Consider the following 15,075-nt stretch of genomic DNA (forward strand, 5'->3'; position numbering starts at 1 on the left):
ACCTCTCATGATCCTTGGTATTTCTGCCGTTTCAGTTGTTACTTCTCCTTTTTCATTTCTAATTCTGTTGATTTGAGACTTCTCCCTTTTTCTTGATGAGTCTGGCTAATGGTTTATCAATTTTGTTTACCTTCTCAAGGAACCAGTTTTTGGTTTTATGGATCTTTGCTATTGTTTCCTTCATTTCTTTTTCATTTATTTCTGATCTGATCTTTATGATTTCTTTCCTTCTGCTAACTTTGGGTTTCTTTTTTTATTCTTTCTCGAATTGCTTTAGGTGTAAGATTAGGTTGTTTATTTCATATTTTTCTTGTTTCTTGAGGTAGGATTGTATTGCTGTAAACTTCCCTTTTAGAACTGCTTTTGCTGCATCCCATGGGTTTTGGGTTGTCTTGTTTTCATTGTCATTTGTTTCTAGGTATTTTTTGATTTCCTCTTTGATTTCTTCAGTGATCACTTCGTTATTAGTGTATTGTTTAGCCTCCATGTGTTTGTATTTTGGACAGTTTTTTTCCTGTAACTGATATCTAGTCTCATAGTGTTGTGGTCAGAAAAGATACTTGATACGACTTCAATTTTCTTTAATTTACCAAGGCTTAATTTGTGACCCAAGATATGATCTATCTTGGAGAATGTTCCACGAGCACTTGAGAAGAAAGCATATTCTGTTGTTTTTGGATGGCATGTCCTATAAATATCAGTTAAGTCCATCTTGTTTAATGTATCATTTAAAGCTTGTGTTTCCTTATTTATTTTCATTTTGGGTGATCTGTCCGTTGGTGAAAGTGGAGAGTTAAAATCCCCTACTATTGTTGTGTTACTGTGGATTTCCCCTTTTATGGCTGTTAGCATTTACCTTATGTACTGAAGTGCTCCTATGTTGGGTACATAAATATTTACAATTGTTATATCTTCTTCTTGGATTGATCCCTTGATCATTATGTAGTGTCTTTCTCTGTCTCTTGTAACAGTCTTTATTTTAAAGTCTACTTTGTCTGATATGAGTATTGCTACTCCAGCTTTCTTTTGATTTCCATTTGCATGGGATATCTTTTTCCATTCCCTCACTTTCAGTTTGTGTCCCTAGGTATGTGTCCCTAGGTCTGAAGTGGGTCTCTTGTAGACAGCATATATACGGATCTTGTTTTTGTATCCATTCAGCCAGTCTGTGTCTTTTGGTCGGGGCAGTTAATCCATTTACATTTAAGGTCGTTATTGATATGTATGTTCTTATTACCATTTTCTTAACTGTTTTGGGTTTGTTTTTGTAGGTGTTTTCCTTCTCTTGTGTTTCCTGCCTAGATAAGTTCCTTTAGTATTTGTTGTAAAGCTGGTTTGGTGGTGCTGAATTCTCTTAACTTTTGCTTGTCTGCAAAGGTTTTAATTTCTCCGTCGAATCTGAATGAGATCCTTGCTGGGTAGAGTAATTTTGGTTGTAGGTTTTTCCCTTTCATCACTTTAAATATGTCCTGCCACTCCCTTCTAGCTTGCAGAGTTTCTGCTGAAAGATCAGCTGTTAACCTTATGGGGATTCCCTTGTATGTTATTTGTTGCTTTTCCCTTGCAGCTTTTAATATTTTTTCTTTGAATTTAATTTTGTTTAATAAATTTATTTATTTGTTTGTTTGTTTTTATTTTTGGCTGTGTTGGGTCATCGTTGCTGTGCGCGGGCTTTCTCTAGTTGCAGTGAACGGGGGCTACTCTTCGTTGTGGTGCGTAGGCTTCTCATTGTCATGGCTTCTCTTCTTGCGGAACCTGGGCTCTAGGCACGCAGGCTTCAGTAGTTGTGGCATGTGAGCTAAGTAGTTGTGGCTTGCAGGTTCTTGAGCACAGGCTCAGTAGTTGTGACACACGGGCTTAGTTGCTCTGTGGCATGTGGGATCTTCCCGGGCCAGGACTCGAACCTGTGTCCTTTGCATTGGCAGGCAGATTCTTGACCACTGAGCCACCAGGGAAGCCCCTGAATTTAATTTTTGATACTTTGATTAATATGTGTCTTAGCATGTTTATCCTTGAATTTGTCCTATATGGGGCTCTCTGCGCTTCCTGGACTTGATTGACTCTTTCCTTTCCCTTGTTAGGGAAGTTTTCAACTATAATCTCTTCAACTATTTTCTCAGATCCTTTCTGTTTTTCTTCTTCTTCTGGGACTCCTATAATTCGAATGTTGGTGTGTTTAATGTTGTCCCAGAGGTCTCTGAGACTGTCCTCAAATCTTTTCATTCTTTTTTCTTTATTCTGCTCTGTTGTAGTTTTTTCCACTATTTTATCTTCCAGATCACTTATCCATTCTTCTGCCTCAGTTATTCTACTATTGATTCCTTCTAGAGAATTTTTAATTTCATTTATTCTGTTGTTCATCACTGTTTGTTTGCTCTTTAGTTCTTCTAGGTCGTTGTTAAATGTCTATTTTATTTTCTCCATTCTATTTCCAAGATTTTAGATCACCTTTACTATCATTACTCTGAATTCTTTTTCAGGTAGACTGCCTATTTCCTCTTCATTTGTTTGGTTTGGTGGGTTTTTACCTTGCCCCTTCAACTGCTACCTGTTTGTCTGTCTTCTCATTTTGTTTAACTTACGGTGTTTGGGGTCTCCTTTTCGCAGGCTGCAGGTTCGTAGTTCCTGTTGTTTGTGGTGTCTGCCCCCAGTGGGTGAGGTTGGTTCAGTGGCTTGTGTAGGCTTCCTGGTGGGTGGGGCTGGATCTTGTCTTTCTGGTGTCTGGTGATGTGTTTTGGGGTGTCTGTGAACTTAGTATGATTTTAGGCAGCCTCTCTGATAATGGGTGGGTTTGTGTTCCTGTCTTGCTAGTTGATTGGCATGGGGCCTCCAGCCCTGGAGCTTGCTGGCTGTTGGGTGGAGCTGGGTCTTAGGGTTGAGACGGAGTCTCTGGGAGAGCTCTTGCCGATTGATATTACGTGGGGCCAGGAGGTCTCTGGTGGACCAATGTCCTGAACTTGGCTCTCCCATAGCAGAGGCTCAGGCCTGACATCGGGCCGGAGCACCAAGACCCTGTCAGCCACATGGCTCAGTAAGAAAGGGAGAAAAATGAAAGAAAAAAAATTATTAAAATAAAAAAAAAATAATAATTTTAAAAAAGGAAGAGACCAACCAAACCAATAAACAAATCCACCCATGATAACAAGTGCTAAAAACTATACTAAGATAAAAATCAGAAACAAATCAGTCATGGACAGCAGACCCCAAGCCTACAGTTGCTCCCAAAATCTACTGCCTCAATTTTGGGATGATTAGTTGTCTGTTCCACAGATGCAGGGTACATCAAGTTGATTGTGGGGATTTAATCCGCTGCTCCTGAGGCTGCACAGAGAAATTACCCTTTCTCTTTTTTGTTCGCACAGCTCCTGGGGTTCAGCTTTGGTTTTGGCCCCAAGGGCTGTTCCAAGACAGAACGGGGTTAAAGCAGCGGCTGATTAGAGCTCTCTTGCTCACTCATGCTGGGGGGTGTGGGGTATGGTAGTTATAATTGGAATGTGGGGCAGGCCTGCGGCGGCAGAGGCCAGCGTGACATTGCAACAGCCTGAGGTGCACCGTGAATTCTCCCAGGGAACTTGTCCCTGGATCACAGGACCCTGGCAGTGGCAGGCTACACAGGCTCCCGGGCGTGTGTGGATAGTGACCTGTGCTCGCACACAGGCTTCTTGGTGGCTGCAGGAGGTGAAATGCTCCTTAGCGTTTCATGCCCGTCTCTGGTGTCCGAGCTGATAGCTGCAGCTCGCGCCCATCTCTGGAGCTCGTTTAGGCAGTGCTCTGCCTTCTGTGGGCAGACAGGGAAGGAATCCCCTCTCCTCGCGCCCCCTGAAACAATGGTCTCTTGCCCCTTAGGCAGCTCCAGACATTTTCCCGGACTCCCTCCCGGCTAGCTGTGGCGCACTAGCCCCCTTCAGGCTGTGTTCACGCAGCCAACCCCAGTCCTCTCCCTGGGATCTGACCTCCGAAGCCCGGAGCCTCAGCCCCCAGCCCCACCCGCCCCGGCGGGTGAGCAGACAGGCCTCTCGGGCTGGTGAGTGCTGGTCGGCACCGATCCTCTGTGCGGGAATCTCTCCGCTTTGCCCTCTGCACCCCTGTTGCTGAGCTCTCCTCCGAGGCTCCGAAGCTTCCCCCCTCCGCCACCTGCAGTCTCCGCCTGCAAAGGGGCTTCCTAGTGTGTGAAAACCTTTCCTCCTTCACAGCTCCCTCCCACTGGTGCAGGTCCCATCCCTATTCTTTTGTCTCTGTTTTTTCTTCTGCCCTACCCAGGTACGTGTGGATTTGCTTGCCTTTTGGGAAGTCTGAGGTCTTTTGCGAGCGTTCAGTAGGTGTTCTGTAGGAGTTGTTCCACGTGTAGATATATTTCTGTTGTATTTGTGAGGAGGAAGGTGATCTCCACGTCTTACTCCTCTGCTATCTTGAAGGTCCCCCCTGGTTTTGCTTTTTAAGTTGATCTATCAGGGGGCAATATTTTTTGTAACATGTTATAATGATAAGTTACAGAAAAAAATAAAATTAAAAAATCCAAAATGCAAGACCAACTTCTTAATTACTGGATTCAACAGACATTAAATTACATTTCCAAAGTACATTACATGCACTCATTGGAACTTAACATTTTTAATAACTTGGAATTGTTTTTCACTTCAGCTTTCCTCTGCTCAAATCTGGAAAGCGTGAGGCGCTCACTAATTAGAGGTAACCATAGCTACCAAGTTATCTTTAAAATACATCTAAGATTTCCTTTTTTTTTTTTCTTGGTTTTAATTCTACAAAAAGCGTTTCATTTGTCGGTGGTTCTTGTTCTCTTTTCAGTTTCATTGAGTGATTTTCCAAGCTCTGGAGCCTTTTGGCAGTCGTATTCAAGTTCCAACGTTAAGATAAAATAAATCACCCATTCTTAGAATAAACAGTCTGAGGGCCTGAATTATCTGGTTTTAAAATTTCAGCTGACTAGGTGGGTTAACCAGCAGCTTGGCAAAGAGAATCCTGCAGATTTCAACGTGTTTCTCTATGGAGAGAAGCTGGCACCCACAGGAGTGGTTGTTTTAAAAAACTGTCCACTTGAGGGCATTGTCATCTTCTGTAGAGGAGGAATCGATGCCCATTTCTTCAGTTAGCTAAGTTACTGAGTATGAAGAATTTCGCTGATACCCAGATTCCAGTGCTGCAGTGATGACTAGATGTCTCTTTGAGACTGGCTCCTGGGGCAGCTGCCCAGCTGTCTTGCCCCTTAATTCAGCCAGCTCTGCTGCTCTCTCCCAGCCTCTGAATATTACCTGCCATCATTCTTGGAACATTATACTGTGCTTTTGTGAATCTCCCACTGGAGTTCTTGGTTGCTGTACCTGCCATATCAGTATAGTGCCTGACACACAGGTGCGCTTCAATGAGTGTTGTCGGGCTAGTGAAGAGCTTGTGACAGTCCACACGAGGTGATACCAGAGAGCAGTTGAATCCTTTCCAGAATGGAACTTGGAAAAATATCAAACACTTTGAGTCACTCTGGCTACAGTCCAGAGGTGTTAGGGCAGGTAAGGCTTGAACTCTTGCCAATTCTGCCTGCTTCCATGTGCCCAGACCAGCATGTGAGCCATGGAAAGGAAAGGTAGAGAAGTTGTTAGTCTTGGAGCTTGATTAGGTGTAACATCCCACGTGTCACTAATCCCATTTGTGCTGTCTTGGGATTTTCCAAACCAGAAGCCTCTTGGGAGTCACAGTAAAGGATTCAAAATTAAGAGAATAAAATAAGCCACCCAATCTTAGAGAGTAGGCTGATGCTGTGAATGACTGGGTTTTTAAATTTCAGCACATCTTGAGATAATATTTCATCAAGATCCTAGAATTTCAGCGGAAACTACCAGGCCCTGGTGGGCAGAGAGGAGGCAGGGACAGTCCCTGAAGGCTATGAGTGGGGTCTTTCTTGAGCCTAACACAGCTGAGGACCAGAAGTGGGGTCTGGGCCACAGACACCTCCAGGAGATGTCCCTTGGTTCTGGCTCGAGGAGTGAAAAAGGGAATTCCTAATGGCCAGAGAGCATGAACATTCCCTGTTTTTTTCTTTCTTCTCTTTCTTTCATGCCACAGCCCCCAGGCAAACACACAGCTGCTGTGGTAGCAGTCAGTCATGAGCCTGGCCAGGGCCAAAACTCTAGGGAAGGGGAAACTTGCTCTTGGATCAGAGGAGCTGTGATCCCAAGAGGGTGGAGTCAATCCCCATTGCTTTTTTTCTCTCTCTATTCTTCTGCTACTTGGACCTGAACATGGGCCCAAATGTGGCAGTGTGTGGCAGAATAGGGTAGCCAGAGCCCCAAGTTTTTGGGTGGAGGACCAAAAAGGGGAGCCCCAGGGAACTGGAAAGTACTGGGGAGATCGTAGAAAGGGAGTAGCTCAGGAAAGCAACCCCATATAGTCCTTCATGAACTCCAGGGCTCACCCCAAGCCATGCAAGCTTGAATCTGGTCCTAATTAGCATATCGAAGACTTTGAGAACTAAAGTAACACATAGACCAGCATCTACTTCCCAGACTGGTCACTGGGTGGTGCCCAACTGATGTGGAACCAAACAGCCTTCCTTGAAAACTGAACCGACCACCAGTCTTTCCAATGTCTGTCCCCTTTGGGGCTGCATGTCCTGTTGTATTGGGCCACCTGCGGCCTTTGCTGGATAAAACCCTGGGTTCCTGGGGGCCTCAGCCAGGAGGTACAGAAAAGCTGCTGTGTGATGGCTGGTGTTAGATGATCCCTGGACATCCCTTTGGACTAGTTCTCTCTGCTGATCCCGGCAGAGACCCAATAGAGGGAGTGGCCCACGAAAAGAGAGCTTCTGCTCTGGGTAGCTACCAGATCCCCCAGAACATGCCTGGCAATACATCTCTGGAATACGGTGAGACCCAAGGGGTTGTAATCACAGACTCTTTTCTATACTGTCGTGACTCCCAAGTGTGGTCCAGGACCAGATATTACCTGGGGGCTTGCTTAGACCACAGCCCAGAACTGCTTAGTCAGAATGTGCAGTTCCTCAAGATTTCCAGGTGACTCACACCCACTCCAGAGTCTGAGAAGTGCTAGAGCGATGGAGGTCACGCTAACCTAGGAGCCATATGCCCGCAAGTCTGTGAATTTCTTTAGCTGGGGAACCACGGGCTAGTCACTTTCATCTCTCAGAGTCTGTTTCCTCATTTGTAAAAGGACAATAACCTCTGTGCCACAGGGCCATGGAGAGGTCCAATACATATAAAAGTGCTGACCAGCACTGTCCCATTATTTGTTTAAAGGCCAAGAGCACCCCCAGAGAAACCCTGGTGTGGGATGGAGCTGGTAGATGAGAGCACCCCGTGGGGATGGGCTGATGGAAACCTCCATCTCCAGCTGCCTCTCTGGGATTCACCCAGACAAACGAGTAGCACTATAAGCTGGGCAGGTTATTTTTGCAACAGTGCCCCACTGGGGCCCAGGGCGGCCAGGGCTGGGCCATGGAACTGACACAGAAGGCCCTTTCACTAGCTACCTGGCCTGAAGTAGAGAAGCCAGCTCTATGCCCGACCCTCATTTCTCAAGCCCTTTCTGGGACCATCTACCACAGGGATTCCTCCTTGGGCCGCATACATCAGGAATCCCTCCTTGAATGTTCTGAGGATTAAAGGACCCTTTGCCCTCGGTAGAAACAGGGAATAAGGGGCAGAATGAAATCACTTTAATAGCATAGCAACACTTTAGGAACGGGGAGTGTGGGTCACAGATGAGGGAAACATTTTGTCTTCCACTTGTACATTTGTGCTAAGGTGCATGGTTACATTGGACAACGTTACAGACAGATTTTTCACATTGAACACTTAATAAATAGATACTTTAAGTGTCAGACGTCAGAGACAACGAGTTATGAGCGTGATTGTTTTCTTATTCTGCCTCCTCTGGGTCAGGAGTTTGCTTCCTGTTGTGCTGACGAAGGCTGGGTCTTCTAGGAGGTGTATTCATACACCTCGGCACTGCGCCGGCCGAAATCCATCCAGCCGGTGTAGTCCCGGTCACTTATCCTGTGGCTGGGGTCCAGGCTCTGCAGGTTCTTGATTACAGACATTCGGCCAGAAGGAGCTACAAGGGGCAGAGAGGAAGGAAACGGGACCATTATATCTAAGAGCATCACGTGTTCAGTTTGTAAAGGAAAACAAGAGAAAAGGCCAGACAATACATAACCCGTACCTTCTGAAAGGTATCAAAGAGGTATCAAGATAGTGGGACTGCTGGGCCAAAATCTAAGCGAGGAGAAGGACCCATGTCTGTTTAACTGGAGACAGGGTAGTCTTTTCTAGTCGTGGGTGTGGTTTGCGATCTGTATGAATACATTCGCTCTCACCTTTCACAGCTGGGACCTGCCTAGGTTTTTCTACTCCTAGGGGTGTTTTCCCTTACGTAGCTGGCTCTCAGCAGGTGCTAACCCAGGATTTCCCCAGTACTACCCACTTCTAAAGTTTACACCTTAATATCCCTGAGCCTGCCTGACCCTTTTTTTTTTTTGCGTTATGCGGGCCTCTCACTGTTGCGGCCTCTCCCGTTGCAGAGCACAGGCTCCGGACGCGCAGGCTCAGCGGCCATGGCTCACGGACCCAGCCGCTCCGCGGCTCGCGGGATCCTCCCGGACCGGGGCACGAACCCGCGTCCCCTGCATCGGCAGGCGGACTCCCAACCACTGCGCCACCAGGGAAGCCCCCTGACTCCTTTTAAGGTAATGCAGTTACGATATTTTGATGTTAGGATGTTTTTTAAAAAATGGAATCCAGTCCCACTGCTAGATAAATACTGTTTTAAAATTATTAATTTGAAAGCTACCTTCTCTTTTAAAAAAGTGGTATTGAGAAAAAGGCACACCATCGGATTAAAATCTCAGCACCTCAGTAACACTCAAAGAAGGGTGGGCAGAACAAAGAGGTAATTTAATTCAGCCATTTTGACCAAAATGCAATAACTGAACCTGAAATGGGCCCTTAGGGATGGGAGTTAAGTTCTTAGGAATAGGATGAGTCCGGGAATGATTCACGTTGAGTGGATAGGGCCATGATGAGGCATGTGACAGTCCTGGCCTACGGATCACACAGAGTGGTCTCCTGGGTAGAAAATCAGTGTCATGCCTTCTCTTACACAACCTAAGGGCCAAGAAAGGTCCCTTAGGGACCTTGACAGGTAAAGCCCAGGTGGCTTCAAGGGCAGAGGGGTGTAGGATCACTCGATGGTTCCTATTGTATTGGGAGCCACCGTGGTCCCACAGCTAACATTGAGCTCTTTTGTACAAGGCTGCCCTTGCCAACTCCTGCCCACAGGCTGCATTGAGTCAGACCATGGCTTATTCATTGATGACAGTGCAGAAGCAGGTATTCTGTCTTGTTGGATAATCAAATAAAGCTAGCTAAATTAAAAACCAGAAACAACCCTACAGAGCAGGTTATATCCCCACCCTTTCTTCTTCTCCCCTCTCTCTTCCCCCACCCCCAGCTCCATTAATTCCCAGCTTTGGAACTAAGCGCTTTGGAACCAAGCGTCACCCCAGCACGTTCCAGCCCCTTTGCAGGTATCCCCAGTCTATGCAAAGGAAAAACAGCCCCTGCTGTTTAATTGTTCAACACCTTTCAGGTGAAATATTAGTCCTTGCATTCAGCCAAACTCTCAGACCCAGTTATCTGTGCAGTCACACGGCAATATGCCCCATCCTCCTGCCTGTTGCTGCTGAGGTACACATGGTTCTGTGCATTTACCAGGGTCCTCACTCACTTAGTGGACACAGAGTAGGCACTTATACCTGACTTACACAATTGAAGGGCCGGGCTCCTTGAAATTTTAAATCTTGTAAAATGGACAGTACAGCTGGGAAGCTGAATGGCTTCCAGACGTTCCAGGGAGGGCAGGACTTGAGTAGACTCTCAACCCTGATGCTGCCTAGATGTGCTACCTCATGTAGGTCACTCAGTCTTCCAGAATCCCAGCTTCCACACTGACACAAGGAGGATAATAGACCTTACTGTGCAGGGCTGTTGTGAGGATGAAGAGAGACAATACAGATGTAGCACTGGACTTTGCTGGACTTGGGGCAGGTGTACACTAACAGAATTGCTTCTCCTCAGATCATGGAAAGCTCTACAGATAGTTTCTAATGATAAACTCTTGAGCACTCCCCAAAGGGTGCGTTTTCTTGTTTGGAATATTTAAGCATAATATATACTATAGTTGAGTAAATATTCACTGTCATCTCAAAATGTGTAAAACAGTCAAAGAAACTCTATAGATGTAGATACTTATTTCTAGTTCATATTTGTCAAATAGAAGAGCATGATTATTTTCTAGTTACTGCTGATCCTGGGTGTTGGCAGCTAAAGTTCCAAGTGACGGGTATTCCCATATGAGTTTGTGTGTCACGGCAGGCTGAAGGCAAAGGGCTGAGAAGAGGCACCAGGAAGGACCTTCCAGCTAAGATTTGTGGTTTAAAGCCACTGGCGGGTGTCAGTTCTAGGGAACTCATCTGGTAATTGTCTTTTTTACCCACAACTGTTTCTGGTGGATCTTTCTTGAAGGTATGAAGGGGCTTCCAGATTATGGTCAATGAAAAGCCTACGGTATTTCAGACTGGTCTGGCTGCAATTCAACCCATATCCAAGGACAGATACTAAACTACTTTCAGGCACCCCCCAAATTTTCAGATGTTCTCTGTCATCTGACTAGTATTTCCACATCTTTCAGTTTAATTAGCAGTAAAGCAAAATAGAAGATGGTAGTTGGGACAGTTTCCCAATGAGAGGATGAAATACAACAAATCATCTTCTATTCTTTCCTTCTGAAATCCCCTGGTAAAAAGGTCCCTTCTCACCTTCATATGGAATTATAGGAGATTCTGGAGAGCCAAACCCTTTATTTTCTCCCCATCTCATCAAGCCATGAGTTAAATTTCAAATCCAGGTCGTGGCACAACAGCAGGTTAAGAGAGCCTCGTGGGAATGGAGCCCACCCCTCCCCCTCCCAGCAGCTGTGGTTTATTGTCCAGCTGTGTTAGTCCAGTTTAAAATACCGCTCCCCGGTCAGTGTGTTCGCCATCAGTATCACTGTGGATAAAGGTGGTAGGAAAAAATCTGCCCCAGTCCAAATCATGATTTCCAGGAATTCTAGAGATGAATGAGCCTCCCTCTGAATCTCAGAAAGACCTGGAAGGGGCCGAGGGGAACCCACCCTCATGCCCTTTTTACAGATGAGATAGCCAGGCCCAGGAAGGGGACAGGGCTGTCCATATGCCACTCAGCTACTGAGCTGCCAAACCACCTTATTCCTGGAGAAAGACTTTGAGGCTGAGAAAAGTGTGGCTTGTTTAGCCCCTGCTGGAGGCAGAAGGGAGAGACAGGGAGGCGACCTGCGTACCTTTCCGAGACTGCTGGATGTACCTGGCCAGCAGCGCGCCCAGGTGCGCTCGGGATTCGTCGTCCACTCTCCGCACGGCCCTCAGCTGCCTCCGCGGGGCTTCGTCCTCCTGCTGCTCCCAGGGGCCCGCGGGGTCCGCGGGAGGCACGGGCTGCGCCAGGGCGCCCGCCGCCAGGACAGCCATCAGCATGCACAGGCACAAGCCACCGTTCATGGCTGCGGGGAGCAGAGGGGAGGGGACGTGAACGAAAAGGTGGGGCCTCCGCGGGCTCTCGCGGAGGGTCGGGCCCCCGAGGTACGGAGAAGGGGGCTCAGTCCAAACGCGCGGGGCTCGGGACCCGCCAGGCAGGTGCAAGCACGAGGGAGCCGTGACCCCAACGCGCGCGTCCGGGCTCACCGCGCTCGTCTTTTTTTGGGGAACCACAGCCGGGGCTGGGCAATGGTGCAGGGGACCCTGTCCTCTGCCCTGTTTAGCAGAAGGAATGTCTTCTGTTTTCCTTTAGTTTGAGGAAGTGTTACAGAGTGTCGTCTCTCTTCTCCTAACTGGAAAAGCAAGAGATTAAAGATAAGTGAAAATTATCCTAAAGAGAAGACTCTGTGGGAGAAATGAGACCCTTGAGGAATAGTAGCACCTTCCCAGAGAGCTAAGAAGCTTCCAATAGGGAAATAAATGGTGAAAAACCAAGAAGCACGGTTTAAAATGTGGGAGCAATAAATAAAAGCCACATCTTTCAAGTTTCTTCAAGGTGTACATGGGGACTGGCAATGAGCCACTACGCAAAGCACAGGCAGATTTTTTTTTTTTTTAAAGAAAGTCAGAAATCTGCGCTCAGTCGTCGGGCTTCAGCCAAGCACCGCTGCATTTTAGATCCGCCGGCAGAGAAAACACGCACGTTCTATTCCCCCAAAGACTTGAATTTCCCTGCAGTATTCAGAAAAGGAATTTAAATCTTAAAACCTCTCGGTAGTTTATTGGAAAAGATTGCAAAGTAGACTGCCCCGATGTGTAACATCTAGCAAAACGCAATTTACATGCTAATCCGAGCCAACAGACAGATACTCCGGTGTTGCCTGCGCGAGAGAAGAACAAAGCCGGCGAGCAGAAGCCCCTAAAGCAGCTCTACCCACCCGCACTGTCCTTTCTGACTACAAGAAATGTCTTTCGAGCTGTCGGAAAGAAGACACAGAAAACAGAAAAATGAAACGGAAGGGGCACAAAAGTGAAGACACCCTTCTTCACTTGGATGAAGGACACTTGGCACCTGGATCCCCCAAAGCGGGGAACTTACCTTCGGAACAGGACACAACCGGCTTCGCGTTCCTGCCAGAGCAGCGGGGGAGCCGAGCCAAGTTCCTGGTAGGCGGGCAGGAGGCTGCCTCTTAAATAGCCCCGCCCGAGCCGTTCGCCAGTCATCTATTTACCCAGCGCTGACGCAGCCGGGTAGCGACACGTGCTCAGAGGGCGGCAACGGGGGCGACAAAAGATTTAGGTGGCTGCCGGGAGAGAGGGGGCAATGGCCCAGTGGAGCCGGGTGAACCTGTCTCAGGCGGGGTGTCCGGCGTCAGCCCTGTCTCTGTCGGGAGAGCTTCCTCCCCAAGCCGGGCCCACCCCCTCTCCCTTGCCCATTCCAGCTCGAAGCTCCCCCTCTCAGGGCGGGAGACCTAGGAATGGGGACCCTCCTCCGGGATGGAGAAGCTGCCCGCGCGCCTATAGTCCGCTCGGGGGACCAGAGGGGCCAGAAGGGAAACTGGGGGTGGGGTGGAGGGGACGCTAGACCAGGCTGGGTGTCAGCAAAGTGTAATTCTGAGACGGAGGAAGTGTCGGCCCCGCTTGGAGCATCCCAAGTAGCTCTGGTCTTTTGACCCGAGAGTGGGCTTCCTCCGGCGGGGGGAGGGAAGAGGGGTCTTCACTTTGTTCTCAGCCGCATGAAAAGCCCTCGAAGTTCTCCAGGATTCTGAGGGCAAGGGTTCCCGGGTCAGTGAAAGGGCTCGGCTACGGCTGGCTGTTGGCGTCCTGGGCCCCGATTCACATAGCTGTAAAATGAGGATGACACCACTGGGCTTTGCCTGGAGTTTGGGAAAGGGCTGTGTTTTCTTCCGAGCGGAGCTGCGTCCTGCCCGCGGTGGCCGCGGCTCCTTGTGGCCAAGTGGCGCCAGCGAGTGTCCCCCAAATCCTCCCAGTCCCCATTCCCCTCTGGCATCGGCATCCGCCACTCCCACCTTCCCTGAGTACCCGAGCTCTCACACCTGGCCCGGTCCCCGCCGGCTTTGAAATAAGGACCTCGTCCCTCGTCACTCAACCACCTGGTAGGGACACGGGTGGCGCCGCGGCCGCTGTGCGCCCTTCCCTGCGCGGTCGCGTCCCTGGCTCCGTAGCTAGGCGACCCCCAGCTAGTGCGCCGTAGGGGTGCACATCCACCTCCGCCTTGAAGCCATTTGAGTTAGAGTCCGCTAGTTGCTGCTCCAGTTCGCCGCGTCCTGCAAAAGTCACTGATAACCCCATTTCACCGTCGGCAACCTAGGTGCGAACAGGAGCAGCGCCTGGCCGAGGCTCCTCCACAGACCCCTGGAGCCTCAGCGCACCGAGGCCTTCCAGCCTGGGACTTGGGGGTCGCCACCCATCCCTCGTCCCCTCACGGGGTCCTCCACTCCTCCCCCTTTTTTCCCTTCCGGAGAAAGATTTGGAAGTGGTTCTTTCAAAATGGGAATCTGTACTCAGCTCCCGGGACGGTGGGACTGTAGGGATCGAAGTGGGTGGGGAGCCGGCGCGGGGCAGGGAGCTTGGCGGGGAGCCGCCTCTGGTTGCCGTCCCCCTTTCTAATCTCTAGAAGCTGCTGCATTTCTGCAATCTAAAGGCAACATTTTTGAAACAGAGCTGCAGATTGGATGTTTTCCAGTGGCTTTCCCACGAGGCTGCTGTGTAGTTCAGTTGGGGAAACTCGTTTGGTTTGTGACTGTGGCCAAGAAGTGTCTGAGAACACAAAAGTTGTTATAGAGCATAATCACCTAAGGCAGGGGCCCCCAATCCCCGGGCTGCGGACCGCTAACGGTCCGCGGCCTGTTAGGGACCCGCCGCAGAGCAGGAGGTGAGTGGCGGCTGGCGGGCGAGCTGGTGAAGCTTCCTCTGCCGCTCCCCATGGCTCCCCATCGCTGGCATTACCGCCTGAACCATCACTCGCATTACTGCGTGAAACACCCGCCCACCCATACCCCGGTCTGTGGAAACATTGTCTTCCGGTAAACCGGTACCTGGCGCCAAAAAGGTTGGGGACTGCTGACCTAAGGGGCTTGTTGAAACACCTCCCAGAGTCTCTGATTCAAGTTGGTCTGAGGTGGGGCCCAGGAATCTGCATTTCTAACAAGTTCCTTAATGCTGCTGGTGGTGCTTCCCTGACCACACTTAGAGACCCACTGCTGTAGAATTTCCTTAGGGTAAGCCAGTTACTGAACTCCCTTCCTTCCATCCATTTAGTTAACATTTATTGAACAATTTTCCTTGTGTCCTGTCTGTCCTCTCCTCATTTCCTCACTTCTGGTATCTGGGATCATCTCCCAAATAAACTACTTGCCCCCAAGCTTTTGTCTAATTTCAGGATAATACTACTGAAGATACCAACTGTCTATCAGGCACTGTTTGGTTACAACAGAGAGAAAAACAGGCAAAATCCCTGCACTTATGGTGCTTCC

The 15,075-nt window shown here is 48.7% G+C and overlaps 1 protein-coding gene across 1 annotated transcript; it reads right to left on the reverse strand.

The window, feature by feature from the left end:
• Window positions 1-7,667: 7,667 nt before the first annotated feature.
• On the reverse strand, window positions 7,668-12,736 carry CCK (cholecystokinin). The gene is made up of 3 exons (XM_065885938.1): window positions 12,678-12,736; window positions 11,389-11,604; window positions 7,668-8,085 (listed from the first exon to the last, which is right to left on the reverse strand). The coding sequence occupies exons 2-3, from the start codon at window positions 11,600-11,602 to the stop codon at window positions 7,952-7,954; spliced, it is 348 nt and encodes a 115-aa protein (XP_065742010.1). The 5' UTR covers window positions 11,603-11,604; window positions 12,678-12,736; the 3' UTR covers window positions 7,668-7,951.
• Between the last annotated feature and the right edge of the window lie 2,339 nt (window positions 12,737-15,075).

This window comes from Phocoena phocoena, chromosome 10 (assembly GCF_963924675.1).
Source record: "Phocoena phocoena chromosome 10, mPhoPho1.1, whole genome shotgun sequence".
In the NCBI taxonomy this organism is placed as follows: Eukaryota; Metazoa; Chordata; class Mammalia; order Artiodactyla; family Phocoenidae; genus Phocoena; species Phocoena phocoena.

Coding starts and splice junctions, on each gene's coding strand:
- CCK (XM_065885938.1), bottom strand. CDS start 11,602: ATGAACGGTGGCTTGTGCCTGTGCATGCTGATGGCTGTCCTGGCGGCG. Junction 8,086..11,388: donor CATCCAGCAGTCTCGGAAAG/GTACGCAGGTCG, acceptor TGCCCCTTGTAG/CTCCTTCTGGCCGAATGTCT.